Genomic DNA, 16284 nt, shown 5'->3' with positions numbered 1-16284 from the left:
TTTTTTGAAAAAAAAAAAAAAAAATTCAGTTTTTGAAAACCTCTTCTTGTTTCTCTTCTGTTTCAAATAGTGTAGGATTAAGTTACCTATGACGCTACATCTTGACTTGGTTGGGTGGATTGACATGTGACTTATCTTTGGAGGTGACCACTCTTGATAACAGGAAAGCGACATAGTGAGAGTGTTGGAAACATAAACGTATAGTAGACCTCCATTCTACATCAGAATCCATATTGGAGTCGCACGTAGGTGGCTATAGAAGACTATACGGGTTCCCTTGCTATCAACCTATATGGCATCCTTACAGCTTTTGAACCATTGTTTCGCTTTTTGAGGAATAGAGATGCACTATCTACCTTGGGCTCCCTCTTGTTTCTAGTTTTTTTTTTAAGTGTTTTATTTTTCTTTAATTTTTCTAAAGGAGACCTCATATCTGTTTAGGTGGCTAAGGTGTGGACTCGTGATTCAAGTAATCGTCTTATTAGAAGACCACCTTCTCTACCACCTTTGACCATGGGTGACCAACAACCCAAGACTCTTAAGGATAGGTTTTACCCCACCAGGGCTGCACAGCCCTCATGCATTAGTCTCACTCGTTGTTACAGGGAATAACTATGAACTCAAGACCAACTTCATCAAGATGCTACCCCATTTCCATGGGATGGCTAATGAGGATGCATATCTCTTCCTTAGGGAATTTGAGGAGGTCTGTGTTCTAATTAAGGTCCAGAATTTGACTAATGATGCAGTTAGGCTTAGGTTTATACCCTTTGCCCTGAAAGACCAGGCCAAGAAGTGGCTCTATGGACTGCCAACAAACTCCATTAATACATGGGATGAGTTCACCATTGTCTTTTTGAGAAAATTCTTCCCTCTTCACAAGACCAATAAGCTTAAAAGTGACATCCTCCAATTCAGGCAGAAACCACATGAGTCCTTTTCTAAATTCATGGAAAGATTCAAGGACCTCCTCTTAGAATGCCCTCACTATGGTTTTGACTTGTGGCAACTATGCCAAATTATTTATGAGAGTATTGATTATCAGACCAAGCAACTTGTAGAGTCTATGTGTCCAGCAGGCTTTACTTCTTTTTCTGAGGAGAATGATGCATGGACATTCTTAACCAACTTGGCTGATAAGACTAGGGAATGGGAATCTTTCCAAGAGGCTGAAAGGACCACTAAGGGGTATCTCATTGAGGGTATGCCAGCCAAGGAGGCCAAACTTGACAGCCTCATAAAACGGTTGGAGTCCATAGTTCTTAAAGAGTCTATACCAGTTAATCCGGTCAACCAGGTCAACCATGTGTCGGTATGCAGTTGGTGCCAAACCCCTGGACACCTTTCTGAGGAATGCCCCAACACCTTGGTGGGCAATTCCAGCACTGAGAATGTAAGTGCTCTCTACCAAAATAACCCATATAGTAATACTTACAATCCAGGATGGAGAAATCACCCCAATTTCTCATAGAATCAAGGGAACCAAGCAGGCCCATCCAACTTTAACCATCAAGGCCAAGTTGGTGCCCAAAGGCCCAACTATGCACCACAAAGCCAAGGAATGTCTCCTAACCCCTTTCCCCCTCGTCCTCATCCAGGACCTTCTATTAATTCTGCTAGGCCTCCTCTCCTTACACCTTATCAGCAACCCCCAAGGTTTACCAATACAGGAGAGGCAACAAGACTGAATGAGATGGACAACAAGATAGCTCTTCTCATGACAAGCCACAATAACATGGAAAAACAACTCACCCAGCTTGTCACAATCCTGCATGAGAGGGAAACAGGGAAGTTACCTAGCCAGCCTGAGCCAAATCCTAGGCATCAGGTTCATATTCAGCAAGGTACCCAAGCTCCTCTAACCAATGTTGCACAAGGCCAACAACACCAAGGGCCCTCCAGACAGGTAAATGTTGTTTATGCTTTAAGGAGTGGCCGTGAGTATCAATAGGCTAGTACACCTCAGTCTTTACCATCTCATACTCCTGTTGACTCTCCCCCTTCTGAAGAGGCCATTGAAGTGCCTACTGTTCCAGGTTCGTCTGATGAACCTAAAGATAAACCAGATGATTTGGTTGAGAAAACTAAAGAGGATTCTGTTGAGGAAGTTAAAAAGACCAACCCTGAAAGAATTTATACCCTACCTGCCCCTTTCCCAAATAGGTTGGTTAGCAAGAAGTTTCCTTCTGTGGAGAAGATATTGGATGTGTTCAAACAGGTTCAGGTGAATATCCCCTTGTTGGATGCTATTGCCCAGATCCCCGCTTATGCTAAAGTCCTCAAAGACTTATGCACCCAAAAGCGGACCACCAATGTGCCCAAAAAGGCATTCTTGGCTGCTAACATTAGTTCTCTAATCTCACAACTAGTAGCAGCCAAGCATAAGGATCCTGGAAGCCCCACCATCGTTTGCACTATAGGCCATACCACTATTGATCATGCCTTATTGGACCTTGATGCAAGTGTGAACCTCTTACCCTTTCATGTCTACCAACAACTGGGATTGGGAGAACTGAAACCAACCAAAATTACTCTTCAACTTGCAGATCGGTCGGTTAAAGTTCCTAAGGGAATGATTGAGGATGTCCTGTTGAAGGTTGGGGAATTTATTTTTCCTGTGGATTTTATTGTTTTAGATACCCAACCTACTGCCAACTTCAAGGACCAAATCCCAATCATATTGGGTAGACCATTCCTAGCTACCAGTAATGCTTTAATCAATTGCAGGAATGGTCTCATGAAATTATCTTTTGGCAATACTTCTGTTGACTTCAATGTGTTTAGGTTGGGCAAGCAGTCTGATATGGATGACGAGATGCATATGCTTCAAGGATTTCCCGATGATATTGATACGTTCTTTGAGATTGATTTTGATTCGGGATTTCAAGAATGTATGCAGGAATTGGAGGGTGTTGATGATACCCCCTTATCTGAGGTCTGGAGCATCCAACCACCTTTGGAGCCCCTTGGACCCCTATCCACTTCCATTCCCAAATCCTCTATTATTGAGCCCCCCACATTAGAGTTGAAGGCATTGCCCTCCAACCTCAAGTATGCCTTCTTAAGACATGATCATACTCTCCCTGTTATTATTGCTTCTGATTTGACTTCTATTCAGGAAGAAGAGTTGATTAAGCTTCTAAAGGACCATAAGGAAGCCATAGGTTGTACCATGTCTGACATCAAAGGTATTAGCCCCTCCATTGTTTAACATCATATACATCTGATGGAGGGTTCCAAACCTTCTAGGGAACCCCAAAGGAGGGCTAATCCTGTGATGAAAAAAGCAATCAAGAAAGAGATCCTAAAATGCTTGGATCATGGCATCATTTATCCTATTTCTGATAGCCAATGGGTGAGTCCTGTGCAGGTTGTGCCTAAGAAAGGAGGAGTCACTATAGTTGCGAATGCCAATAATGAGTTGATTCCAACCCGTATCCAAACGGGATGGAGAGTGTGCATTGACTATAGAAAATTGAATGCGGCAACTTGGAAGGACCACTTCCCCTTGCCTTTTATTGATCAGATGTTAGAGAGACTAGCTGGCCATGAATATTATTATTTTCTTGATGGTTATGCAGGCTATAACCAAATCCCTATTGCTCTAGAGGACCAACACAAAACCACTTTCATATGCCCTTATGGAACCTTTGCTTACCGGCGTATGCCTTTTGGGCTTTGTAATGCCCCTGCTACATTCCAAAGGTGCATGATGAGTATCTTTTCTGATATGGTAGAGCACTTCCTAGAGGTGTTTATGGATGATTTCTCTATTCACGGCTCTACCTTTTCTCATTGCTTGCATCATCTCTCTTTGGTTCTTAAAAGATGCATAGAAAAGAACTTGGTCCTGAATTGGGAGAAGTGCCACTTCATGGTGAAGCAAGGCATAGTTCTTGGTCACATTGTGTCCAAAGAAGGGATAAAGGTTGATAGATCTAAGGTGGACCTTATAGCCAATTCACCACCACCCAAGAGTGTGACTGACATTAGATCTTTTCTTGACCATGCAAGTTTTTATAGAAGATTCATCAAGGATTTTAACCAAATAGCTAGACCTCTCACCTTTCTTTTGGCAAAGGACTGCTCATTTGATTTCTCTTCTGAGTGTCATGATAGTTTTGAGCAATTGAAAAGAACGTTGACTTCAGCCCCCATTATTCAAGCTCCAATTTGGACAGTTTCATTTGAGCTTATGTGTGATGCCTCTGATTTTGCTATAGGGGCTGTTCTTGGGCAAAGAATCAACAAATTGCCCCATGTAATTTATTATTCAAGTAGGACTCTTAATGATGCACAGCTTAATTATACCACTACTGAGAAAGAATTTTTAGCTGTTGTGTTTGCTTTAGAGAAGTTTAGGCCCTACTTGGTTAGATCACATGTGATTGTTTATACTGACCATGCAACTATCAAATATCTTGTGCAGAAGAAAGATGCCAAGGCTCGCCTCATTAGGTGGGTCCTTTTGTTGCAAAAATTTGATCTTGAAATTAGGGATAAGAAAGGGTGTGAAAATTTGGTTGCAGACCATCTATCCGGCCTAATTCCTTATTGTTGATTCTCCAATCACGAGAATTTTCCTGATGAGTATCTGATGGCAGTGTCTAGTGAACCTTGGTTTGCTGATATTGTTAATTATCTGGTTACGGGTGTGACACCTGCACATTGGTCCACCCAAGATAAGACTCGTTTCTTTTCACAAGTTAAGAATTTCTTTTGGGATGATCCTTATCTTTTTAAGACTTGTCCGGATCAGGTAATCCGGAGATGTGTCCCTGATCATGAGCAACAATCTGTCTTATCTTTTTGCAATGATCAGGCTTGTGGAGGCCATTTTGGGCCTAATAAAACTGCGGCCAAGGTTTTACAGTGTGGATTTTATTGGCCTAGTCTGTTTAAAGACGCTTTTACTTATTGCAAGGCATATTCTTCATGCCAATCCTTAAGGCGTCTTACTAAGAGAAATATGATGCCCCTCAACCCAATTCTGGTGGTTGAGGTGTTTGATGTATGGGGTATTGATTTCATGGGGCCTTTCCCTAACTCTTTTGGTAACTCGTACATATTACTTCTTTGTGGACTATGTGTCCAAATGGATTGAGGCGATTGCTTGTAAGACAAATGACTACAAGGTGGTTGTGAAATTTCGAAGGAGAACATCTTCTCCCGTTTTGGTACTCCCCGGCTATCATTAGTGATCGGGCAAGCATTTTTGTAATCGGCCTTTTGAGGCCCTCATGAAAAGTATAGTGTCGTCCATAAGTTGGCCACACCCTACCATCCCCAGACCAGTGGCCAGGTTGTGGTTTCAAATAGGCAGATCAAGCAAATTCTTGAGAAAACCATCAACCCAAACAGCAAGGATTGGTCTAACTGGTTGATAGATGCATTGTGGGCCCATAGGACAGCCTTCAAGACCGATCTTGGTCAATCTCCGTACTGTCTGGTGTGTGGAAAGGCATATCACTTACCTGTAGAGATTGAGCACAAGGCCTTTTGGGCTATCAAGAAGCTTAACTTTGACCAACCCACTGCAGGTGCCCATAGGAAACTCCAACTATCTGAGTTGGAAGAGCTTAGGAATGAAGCATATGAGCATGCCCGGATTTACAAGGAAAAAACCAAGGCTTTCCATGATAGGCACATTTTGAGAAAATCTTTTGAGGTAGGCCAGAAAGTTTTGTTGTACAATTCTCGTTTGCATATCTTTCCAGGTAAGCTACGCTCTAGATGGGATGGCCCCTATATTGTTCAAAAAGCTTATCCTCATGGGGCTGTTGAAGTCCTCAATCCTAGTACAGGAGCTACTTTCAAGGTCAATGGCCAAAGATTGAAGCCGTACATAGAGATGCCTACTCCAGTTGAAGAAGAGGTCATGGATCTCCATGAGCCTCTTTACCTTCACCCCTGATATCCTGGTATGTATCCCCTCCCTTGTCCTTGTTCTTTCTTTTCTGCATGCATTGAGGACACTGCATGAATTAAGTGTGGAATTTTGTGAATTTTGATTGTGGCGATAGTTTTTTGTTATATGCATAAGTCTCTTTGATTTGCAAAGCGAGAGTGATAGGGAATTAGGTGCCCTCCTAGCATGCGAAATAATAAAAAAAATCCCTTTTCAAGGATGGTAGTTGATTTGTATCCGGTAATGGGGATTGAGTTTGAAAATATGAGTGCTACTTCATGTGATGGTTAGATTCCTCTATGTGTTTATGGACCTCTTTGATCTTTTGGCTAGTAGTTGAGACCAATTTGTTTGTGGCAAGGCATGAAAGTGAAAGTGAATGGAAAAAAAAAAAAAAGGGAGAGAAACAGAAAGAAAAGTGGAATTCCTTGGGACTAGACAGGGCACTGTGCCTCATGAAGCAGGGTGACTTGATCGAAATTCCTTGGAAGGAAACTCAAAAAAAAAAACCTCTTGCATCAATGTCTCAATGTCTTATGGATACATGCAAAAAGCAAAGCTACCAAGTATTTGGGTATCTAGTGTATGCTCCCCCATGTCATTCAGAGAACAGTAGTAGAGTAGAAAAAGAGTTTGTTGTTGAGAAAAAAAAAAATTTTGCCTTAATGCCTGGAAAAGAAAGTATGGTCAAAAATACTCAATGCCTAAGTCTTTGGTTCCATCAATACTATGAGTGGTTTACTTGAAGGTAAGTACTGTTCAGAAAATATGAGGAGATCCCTTGACCTTGATGCATGCTTGTTACTTGAATTGATGTAGGGTGATAAAATTCAAGTGTGGGGGAACCTTTGGCTCCTTAATCTTTAGTTGAGTATTTCTTTGAGATTGTGTGCCCTATCTTACTTATGCCATGAGAAAAATTTACTTCATTCTTTTTGATTTATTGAACTTTGGGTGTATATTCACTGTAAACACCCACGAGACACAACTCGTCCACTAGGGGTAACCTAGGGGTTGAAAGGCTTGTTGCTCATGCTAAGTGCAACCGTGATCCCTACGAAAGTGAGTTAGGATTTTTTTTTGCATTCTAGGTTAGTTTATCTTTTGTTTTACTTGAGGACAAGTAACGTTCAAGTGTGGGGGAATCTGATGAGCACATTTATATGTGAAATCTTAGGGCATAAAACGTACATTTTACCACATTGGACAGAGTTACTCGATGCTTTCTTGTGCTTTTCAGGGTTTAGGTGAATTATTGTGAAAATGGAGGAGATGATGCTAAGGAGATGTTTTTAAGCTTTTTAGAGGTGTTAATAGTATGGATGCTTAACCCATCGAGTCAGCTTTACAACGGTTCAAACGGCACTTGATTTCGAGTTGAAACGAAGAAGTTATGGCCGTTTCCGTAACGACGCGCGAAAATGGTCTGTAGGGGTTTATTTATAATTATTAATAGTCGGACGGGGATAAAGTGAAGCGGAAGTTCGGATTTCAGGGGCCTTAATGCAATTATCAGAAGTTACTTTACTGTACCCGAAAGATTCCATTTGGAAGGCTCTGGATAGTCCAACTTCAACTTGAGATATCTTAGGCTCCCCAACTCCGAATTGGACGAAATATGGGTCTATTTTGGGTGATTTTTCGCAAGGAACACAATGGTGAGGCCTATATAAGCACCCCATGCTCCACGTTTTCTGAAGGACAGAATGGGTATTTTATTTATTCTTAAAGGAATCCTAGTCATCACCCTTACTCTCTCTCTCCTCCAACTTCTCAAGGGCACTTCTGGAATTCTACTTGGGATAGATTTATATTTTCTCATCTATGCAAGGTTGAAAAATCAAAGATGCTTTGATTTTATTGCTTGGAGAAGATACCTACAAAGAAAAGGAAGCACTTGTTAGAATTGGAAGTTTATTTTTCTAGAAATAGAAGGTCTATGTAAACAATCTTCTCTTCTTCTTTTTTCTATTATTTTTTCTTTTTTCTTACGATTCAAGGCATTGTAAAAGAGGAAAGAGAAGAGAATATTCTCTTTTCTTAGGGAATATTTCTCTTACACTTCCATCTTCTCTCTTCTCCTCTCTTCCACCTATAAATACCCCTACCTCTCTTGTAAAAATTGCTCATTCACTTAGTGAAATTTCTTCTCTTCTTCTCCTTCTAATTTGTGGTTTTTGGCTTTTCTAAGTTCTAGTTTGCTTTTATGATTTTTAGTTAATGGTTATAATAGGTTTAGTTTATGCTTTAATTTCAATTTAAGTCTTCAATAGGGTTGTAATTTCTTAATTCTAGTTTAGGTTTTAAGCTTTCTAGTCTAAGTTCTTAAGTTGATGACAAGACTTGACGATTTAGAAGAGGAGGCCATGGTAAGTTTATGCAAGTATTCAAGCTTTTCAATTACATTCATGCAAGCACATCCAGGTTTTACTATCTAAACTCTCAATCTCATTCTCCATCTCCTCTATCTCTCTCTATCTTCTTCTTCTTCCCCCTCTATTTCTTTTATTTTAATTTTATATGGTTGTGGTTTATGGATGCATTTTTATTCCCTTATTTCTTTTTATGTGGTTAGTATGTGTGGCTGCATTTTTATTCCTTTCAATTCGCTTTAGTTTGATAGGTTAGATGCTCATGTGTTAGGACGCCGATTTAATCCCTTAATTCTATTAGATGCTTATGAGTTGGGATGCATTGATTTTCGTTTGTTTAATTAGTTTAATTTAACACTTTAATTTGGTTCACTTTGCATTACTTTTAAGTTAGTTAAATAGAGTGGCGTATATCTCCTCGTGTTCGACCCGTGGCTACGATTGACCCGTACGCTTGCGGTTTTATTTTAACTCAAACACGGTACAAGGCCCGTCTTGTGGCCAAAGGCTTTCATCAACGTCTTGGAATAGACTATATTGAAACGTTCAGTCCGATTGTCAAACCAGCCACGATACGCTTGGTTCTTTCCCTTGCTGTCTCAAAGCAATGGCCTGTGCGCCAGTTGGATATCAACAATGCATTTCTTAATGGTTTGTTGACTGAGGACGTGTTCATGATCCAACCTCCGGGCTTTGTGGATCCAGCACATCCTGATTATGTGTACCATCTTCACAAGTCCTCTATGATCTCAAACAAGCCCCTTGTGCTTGGTATACTCGGCTGCTGCGTGAGTTCTGGTTGCCTATATGGTTTTGTCTCTTCCAAGACTGACACCTCCTTGTTCATATATCGACATGGTGTTGTGGTTTTATATTGAGTTCTTGGTTGCCTATATGGTTTTGTCTCTTCCAAGACTGACACCTCCTTGTTCATATATCGACATGGTGTTGTGGTTTTATATTGCTTGGTCTATGTTGATGAGCTTCTTATCACAAGCAATACGGTAACGGCAATCTAGGGCCTTATTACCACTTTATCTGCTACATTTGCTCTAAAGGATTTGGGGGACCTCAACTATTTTTTGGGTATAGAGGTATCTCGCTCTCCTACTGGGATATTTCTCTGTCAACCCAAATATATTACGAACCTCCTACGCAGCACTTCTATGCTTGAGGCCAAGCCGGTTCAACGCCGATGGCCACTGATCCAGCGCTTACGCTAACCTCGGGGACTCCTCTTGTTGATGGCTGTGAGTATCGTCGCATTATTGGGGCTTTGCAATATCTTCTTATGACCAGACCTGACATCAGTTTTGTCATTAACAAACTAGCCCAATTTATGCATCGGCCCACTGTACGTTGGTCTGCAGCCAAGCGTGTCCTATGCTATCTCAAGCTTACCTAAACTGATGGGATTCTACTCCGGCCTTCTTCTTTTGTTGGTCTTCAGGCTTATGCGGATACAGATTGGGCTGGATGCTCAGATGATAGAAAGCCCACCACAGGTTATGCAATTTTTCTTGGTCACAATTTGATTTCTTGGAGCTCCAAGAAACAGAAAACAGTCTCGCGTTCTTCAACCAAGGTTGAGTACAAGGCTGTGGCATCCGCCGCAACAAAGTTGGTCTGGCTACGTTCTCTTCTACAGGAATTGGGTGTTTTTATTCCTCAGCAGCCTCTCATCCGATGTGATATGGGTGTCAATGGGTAGGTTCGGTCCGGTTTCAGTTTGGATTTTTCGGTTTCGGTGTGGCTTTTAGAGAAACCGAGACCAATCCAGTAAGAACTTTTCGGTTTCGGTTTCATGCCGGTTTCGGTTTATGATAACGGGTTGATATCGGTTTGGATTCGGTTCGGTACCGGGTTTTTTTAAACAAGTTGGGTTCGATTGTGCCTATTTTCTTCTCTTTCTCTTTTCAACTACAGAAAATATTTCATTAGCCCCACACTTAAAAAGGAGATCAATGGAACAAGCATTGTTATAAATCAATTTCCCTATGTTCATAACCTTATACTCTTTGATTTGTAATAATTTATCTTACAACCATAAATTTGCTCGCTAATATTGAAATCAATTCAATGATTCATAACCTTATACTCATTATTTTCTTATCAGTTTCATTCGGTTTGGTTTTCGGTTTGTTATCGGTCGGTCCGCTGTGGTCCGGTTTTCAACCGATCCCGTCATACCCCAGTCCAAAACCAATCCAATACGGATCGGTTCGGTTCGGTCTCGGGTTTTTTCAGTCGGTTAGGGCTAGGTTTTGACACCCTTACGATGTGACAATATTGTTGCAACATATTTATCTGTGAACCCCATGTTTCATGCGCGCATGAAGCACATCGAGATAGATTTTCATTTTGTTCGAAATATGGTAGCTACTCAACAACTGGCTGTTTGTTACATCTCCACTATTGATCAGCTCGTTGATGTTCTTACCAAGAGCCTTTCTCGGCAACGATTTACTTGCTTGAAGGGCAAGCTTACTGTTGGCTCACCCCCGTTAAGCTTGAGGGGGGTGAATAAAGGTCACTGTTCATTTCATAACAGTTCCTTTGCCTGCTGGCCATGTTTCTTCTCTGCCCAGGCCAAGAGGTCGTCCGCCTAAGCAACATCAAAATTGTCAGAATCAGGAACTAGAACATAAATAAACTTTCTTATCATTAGCAATGACGAAAAATTTTGATTTTCATTTTGCCATTAACTTGTCTCTACAATTATTTTGAAATTTTATCTATTTTTCTTCAAGAAAGAAGAGTGATCGATGATGATAGATTACAAGACCAGTCATTGGCGAGTGCTTTCTTGTTAGACGAGAAAACAAAATTCGGATCCCTCTCAACGAAGGTTGTCACTCGCTTGCTTTCGGTCCATATCCACACCTGCTTCACCTTCTGCTGTTCGTAATTCTCAAGAGGTTGAAGAAATACGCATTGTAGCGCCACTGCTATTCGCTTGCAAGTAAAACCGCTGAAAGAAGCATTCTTCTCAGTTTTCAAAGAGAATAGAGAGAAATGAATGGAACCCGCACTTGGAATAAACGAAGCCATTTGTTAAGCGCACAATTCGACAGATCCATAACGAATTACAAGAACCTTATAGTGAGATTTGAGAATTAAAACAAAAATCCGAAGCTTTACATCGATGGAGTGGCGATTGACCCGGCAATTTCCTCTTATCAGTCGAAGAACTCGCAATATTAAAGTAGAACTCAAGCTTTCAGGAAGGGAAGGAGGACATGGGTACTTTCCTTTCTTCATCATCTTGAGGGTGTTAATTTTATGCAAAGAGAAGTTGAGTTGCAGGAACAAACCACAAATTTATCAAAGCCAAGCAAAAATAATAAATTTGTGGTTTGTTCCTCATAAACCAAAAGCCCCATTTGTGTTTTCAATAATTTTAATTCCCTTCCTGTATTTAAACTGAATCAGAAAGGAAAGAAGGAAATTTTCACGATCTCCAAAATCTCTGGCTTCCATGGTGTTCCATACAAGGATACCTACAACTCATCTTTCCCCAAATCGTTTGGGGAAGATGAGTTGCAGGATTTTTTTTTTTCTCTTGCAAGGCCATTTTTGTCACTTTACCCCTTGATTTTAACACTGTTAGTCCTACACTAACGGAATGGGGGCATGTGTTCAACTTTTAAGAACCTCAGGAGGGCACGCAGAATTTTCCAAAACTGAGGGGTATTTTTGTAATTACGTGATACCTCAGGGGAGGTACGTAAACAAACCCTTCTTTTTTTGTGTTTTATGTTTTTAAATTGAACCAGCCCAATCTGATTGAACCAGTGGTTCAATTTAAGTCGCCCCTTTTTTATTTATTGTATTTTCTTTTTCTTTTGGCTCCACACTCCCACGACATTAGAAGAGGAGGTGGAATAGTGTAGCTGATTAGGAGTATTCATACTCCTAGGCTGAATAGGAGCAAGGCCCTTAAACTCAAAACAGGATTCTCACTAAACTAATGAGTAAATCCCGTTTTCCTACTTTCTACCAATATTTTAGGCCCATTACACATAAAAACCATGGGATCAAAAGCCCAACACCTACATAACCCAACCCAAAACTTATTTTCAATAAAATAAGCCCTCTAAGTGACTTATCTACATCAGATCTTGCCATTGTAATTTCAAGTCAAATGGTTCCCTATCGAAGGAGTTCCTCCTTTCGAATCAAGCCTAGTTTCCGATTCTGGTTTGTGCTAGATGTTGAAGACGATAACCTTCCCCCCCCCCTCTAATGTAGTCCTAGATAGGTAGGAGACCTACTAGGAGCCAAACAACAGGATCAAATAACAAAAGGGGCTGTTGGTTCGAATGGACAACACTAGGATTTAGGTCAATTCCTAGGGTTAGGGTAGGATAATGGGAATATAGTTTATACGATTAAACTACGCAGGTTTTGGGGAGTTTAGAAAGCTAGATTTGGTTAGGTTCAGATCAGAATTCAAAATTCCAGAAATTAGGGTTAGGGTTTCGGGTTTTGGGTTTTAGAAATTAGGTCAAATTTAGGGTTTTGAAAGACAAATAGGGGCAGCAGCTTGGGTCGAGTGTAGGGGGTGTTAAGGAGAGGCTGTGGTTTGAATTTAAAGTAATTCTAAAGGTTAAATATGGCTGGGCAGCAAGATCTAGGGTTTAATGGAGTTAGGGTTTATGGGATTCAAACGCAAATAAAGGGGATCGATTGGGGGAAAGGATTAGAGGGTTAGAAGAAGGAATTGGGTGTCAAACTTACTAGAGATTCCCCTGGCAGCAGCTTGAACAAATGTGAAGGATAGAACCACCTTCGAATTGAAGAAGATCCTCCCAGCCGTCACGGCGTAAGGAGTCAACCGAATTCCACCAGTCTCTTTCCACCTTGATAGAACCACAAGGATGCACACTCACAAGGAGCAACACTCAACAGAGTAGGGCAGCAGCAATGGCAGCAAAACAAAAGCTTTTTCATTAATCAAATTCGTATGTAATGCTGGCCACTCTTACAAACTTATATAAAAGACTCAAAAATAGACTTAGACACTAAAAAGGAATGGCCTAACCCTATCCCTAACCTATTAGGCAACTTAAACTAACTAGGAAACTAAAATACTAAAAGAAATAGACTCAAAACATGGCTAGACTTATAGAGTCCTAATCCAGCCCAACTTACATCACATGATCACTTAAGTTGTCACATGACCACTGAACCAAGTCACATGATCACTTAAATTGAACCAATTGTATGCAACCAATTTGAACCGGTTCAATTAAAAAACATAAAAATAAACTAAGTATTTGACTAATCCCGTATGCAACCTATATACCCTTATTTTAGGCCCATAAAAGTGGCCTATTACATTAGAAACCCATGGGATCAAAAGCCCAACATGTATGCAACCCAACCCTAGACTTATTCCCAATGAAACAAGCCCTATTTGGTGATGAATCTGCATCACCCTCCTTGTTCGTTGTCTTTAGTTTTGCCCCTTGTTTAAAAATTACCGCTCGCCCCTTTATTACTTGTTACCCTTATTTTTGTTTTTAGTTCCAAAATTACCCCCTCCCATACAATTCTCTTGTTTCCCTGCTATACATCTTTCTTTAAACCCTTATTTCTGGTTTCCAGTAATGCTTTCTCTCTCTTTTATCCTCTCCCATCCTTTAATTAACTTTGTTTCCAAGTCTATCCCCCCTCAATAAATAGTAAGTCCCTCGTGACCCATTGCTTCTTTATTTACCAATAGCCCTTTGAACATTCTGTTTTATTACCAAATTGCCACACCCTTGTGAACTTAGAATTATTTACGAGATTGCCATTGTCTTTGTACTATGGGCTATTGGACTATTGTGCATCTAGGTGGACCCATAGCGAACCAAAACTGGGTTTTGTGAACCAGGATCCCCAGTCCCCACCACAATGTTTTACTTAACAACCTTCTGAAACTACAATACATACACCCTGCATCTTCACCATGAAGAAATGCAGCATCCAAATATTCAGGAAAAGCATGCAGTCGCATACAATACAAGCTAAACAAATAATGACAGACCCACAAAGATACCAAAGGAGCCTAAGAATTTAAAAACTGAAAGCTAAACCAATACAATAGGATTCACAAGCACTAGTTTATCAGAAACAAACCACATACTTAGAACAGGTAGCATCTAAACAATATATTGTTTAAGGTTGTGTTGTGAAACCTGCATCCAATGTCACATAAGTAACGTAACCAAAACTAGCTTATTAATTCCACCTAATATTCAGCTCCCTAGATAATCAATAGCTTGAGCCTTGTAGACTTGCATAACATACAAAAAACATAATTATGATCGACAATCTTAAAATCAAAAAATAAAAATCCTCAACTACTCTACTTTCAGGAGCTCAAAGCACTTTTACATTACACAATATGGAAGTGACCAAACTCGAAGCAAAATGTGTTGCATGAGAAGTCTCCAGATGTATAGAAAAATTATGCAACAGAAATTAAAAGATGAGAACAGCCGAACATGAAATTACCCTGTTAGTCAATGATATCTCACCGTATTCGACTGGATGTTGAGGTCCACCTCATCCACAGGTCCTTGTATACGGAAACTCCCTTTCAGGACTGGTGTGATCTAAAAAGCAGGTTAAATTCAACATAAATTACCTCTAACACAAAAATACCAAAGTAGCAAATCATAAACACTGGGAAAGAAATCAGTAGAAGAACTACAGTCCAAAAAAAAATCCCGTCTTTCAAAATAATGCTAGCAACATTAAAATGCATTACTGCCAACTAGCAAAGCCAAGAATACAAAAAATTTCCTAGTGATTCATGTGCACAACGAACAGGGAAAGAAACCAGTAAAAGAAACACCGTCCAAACCATCCACCTAATCCGATAACCGCAATTCAAGGTTAATCAGTAACCAAAAATACAAAAAATCAATTGAAACTTAACAAAACCGAGTTCTTCCACCATAGAAAACCCTAACACTCTTAACAAAATTAAACCCAACTGATCATCCAAGATGACAAATTCATAAAAATCTCCGACGGGATCAAACCATAAAACCCCAACTTCCCACAGATTGAAACCCATCGCATAAAAATCAAAATTTGAAACAAAAAAAAAAACGATAATTCATTCAAACAACAATCCTGAAACCCTAATTGAACAGGGGGGAAAAACAAATGAAGTTAGCATCTTTACATGCCTCCGGTTGCGTAAGCAAATCAGTGACACCGTAGAGCTCTCTAAGGGTGCGTTCCCTGAGTCTCGTCATTGCCAAAAACGATTAGATTATCAAAAGCAAAACCAATCAATCGAACAGATGCAAGTAGCAGAATCAAAGCATCACCACCTTCAGAAACAACTTAGGGTTATCAAAAATCATCTCTATCGTCCATGGAATTCAACCCTTCCGAGAACAAAAGGTGGAGAATCAGAAGAAGATATGCAGAACCGAAATGCTATGTGAATTAGTGGGCTGTATAGAGTTAAAATTGTGCCCACAAAGATTCAGAAGAGTCCCTCCAAGGTATTGTAACGGATCTGACTGCCAATCTCCAGAGGGTCCAGAGAATCCATCACCAATATTGCGTTACGAACACAAACAACAATAGCGTCTTCTCTCTCCGCCATGCTCTCTCTCTCTCCCCTTTTTTCTCTCTCTACAGCTAACTGTGGAAATGTGAATTAAAATTACATGCTTTTTTGGTGTCTTTGTTTTTTGTGGGTTTTGATTTGATTTTTGGGCCCGATTCCGTCCTCTTAAACCTCTATTTAGTTTTTTCTTTAAATTCCATTTTTTTATTTTTTTTGAGAGCGTGTAGATCACACGTGTGTTTCCTTAATCCTTAGAAACAGCCAACCTTTCTTTCTCTCGAAGCAAGGGAAGCAAATCAGGATTCGACACGTGTGCTACGTTAAATTGATTTAGTTGAAGAGTTGGCTTTTGTGGACGATTGCAAGTGATTTTATGGATAGGTATAGGTATCTATCATCCCAAGGGCTTACGTTATATGTATAGC

The 16284-nt window shown here is 40.2% G+C and overlaps 1 protein-coding gene across 1 annotated transcript in view; it reads right to left on the bottom strand.

The window, feature by feature from the left end:
- The window catches only part of LOC122663985, a 53481-nt gene extending 37518 nt beyond the window's left edge, over window positions 1–15963 (bottom strand). The window contains exons 1-2 of the mRNA XM_043859654.1: window positions 15468–15963; window positions 14808–14885 (exon numbers count right to left, since the gene is read on the bottom strand). Of these exons, the coding sequence (XP_043715589.1) occupies window positions 14808–14885; window positions 15468–15536 (147 nt within the window). The 5' untranslated portion in view covers window positions 15537–15963. The remainder of the gene's footprint in view (window positions 1–14807; window positions 14886–15467) is intronic.
- Between the last annotated feature and the right edge of the window lie 321 nt (window positions 15964–16284).

The sequence above is a fragment of the Telopea speciosissima genome, chromosome 6 (genome assembly GCF_018873765.1).
Source record: "Telopea speciosissima isolate NSW1024214 ecotype Mountain lineage chromosome 6, Tspe_v1, whole genome shotgun sequence".
Lineage (NCBI taxonomy): Eukaryota > Viridiplantae > Streptophyta > Magnoliopsida > Proteales > Proteaceae > Telopea > Telopea speciosissima.
The sequence above is the reverse complement of the archived record's forward strand: the minus strand, read 5'-3'. Positions and strand labels throughout refer to the sequence as shown.